The following is a 1,295-nucleotide window of genomic DNA, read 5'->3' as shown; positions in this document are numbered from 1 at the left end:
TCTCTCAAATTTCAGTTTACTTTTTTTTTTCTCAGTTATTCTCTGTGTAATTCTTCCTAATGCACGAGAGAAAGATGACAAATTATAACATTCAATATCTAAAATTATTTAAATAATTTGATCAAAGCCAAAAGAAACATAATTTAGCAGAAGATAACAACCGCTTTACTTCATGCACATTCCGCATACCATCTCCCAAGCCAAGAAGTTGTTGTTGTTTTTTTTTTTTTTTTAATAAAAAAAGAAAAGTATAGGTGCAACCAAAGACATTTAAGTCCTCACTTAAACTAGAGACGATAGCTTCCTTCAAAAAGGTCCATATCCGGAGCCAAAATCGAAAGGACCAATAGGCGAAAAATAGTTCGGTGTAAGAAAAGCAAGTGGATCATCAATCACCTCACCACAGTTCTCATTGAAGAATGCTCCTGATTGAGAAGAAGACCCAATCAGCAGCTCATTCATTCGCATTATCAAGTTTTTCTTCAGCTCTTCCAAGGCTGCCCTAAATTTCTCGAGCTCATGCAACCCAAGATTGCCAATAGGCGAATCCCACCAGAACTGTCCTGTGCTCAATGGGTCCAATGTCGTCTCTCCTCCCATCTTCAGAGCTTCCAATTGGCTAAGGACCGCCATATACCGTTGGCTGCACTCAGACATAGCGCCAGCCCCACTTTTAGCATTTACCAGAGGGTGTGAACAGATTTCTGGAGCGGAGCTCTGGGAAAGGAAGCGATCTAGTACGCAGTCCACAAATGGATGGCCGAAGGAGAACGCCTTACCAGCTGGGGAGAAGACGATTACAGCGACCTCTGCACCGCATAAGATACAGAGCTCGCATGCTTTATTGAACAATCCTGCACGGCGCTTTGAGAAAGTAACATGTAATCGATCTTTGTCTGTAATCTTGGCTATTTGTATCTTCCGGCGGCCCAAGCTATGCCTTTTCTCCTTCACCATACTTCAAAAAAATAGGTAATTAATGAAAAGAACAGACCAAAGGAGAGTAAATGGGCTCTATATTCCTCATGGGGATTTGACTGGAACCGGGGCGTTAAATATATAATAGTTGTAATTGTCCTAGCTGTTGTTTATAGATCCTCGGTATTATTAATTACTATATATAAATCGCTACTATGATTAATTGGAGGAAGTAAAATCTTTAATTTCCAAATCTGCAAAAAAACGTTGGCATTCTTGAGACCGAAGTTAACGTTCATGGTTGTTTTATTTCTGGAAGCAGATTAGCTGGAGACAAAAACATGCGCGCGAACTACCTATCACGGTTGACGACGCGA

General features: G+C 40.5%; 1 protein-coding gene across 1 annotated transcript; it reads right to left on the bottom strand.

Annotated features, from left to right (window-relative positions):
- Positions 1–306: 306 nt before the first annotated feature.
- Positions 307–957, bottom strand: LOC104589138 (agamous-like MADS-box protein AGL61). The gene has a single exon (XM_010247346.1). It carries the CDS (start codon positions 955–957, stop codon positions 307–309), a length of 651 nt encoding a protein of 216 aa, XP_010245648.1.
- Between the last annotated feature and the right edge of the window lie 338 nt (positions 958–1,295).

Source organism: Nelumbo nucifera, chromosome 5, assembly GCF_055504915.1.
Source record: "Nelumbo nucifera cultivar China Antique chromosome 5, China Antique-T2T, whole genome shotgun sequence".
NCBI lineage: Eukaryota > Viridiplantae > Streptophyta > Magnoliopsida > Proteales > Nelumbonaceae > Nelumbo > Nelumbo nucifera.
Note: the sequence above shows the minus strand (reverse complement) of the source record. Positions and strands in the feature narration are given on the sequence as shown.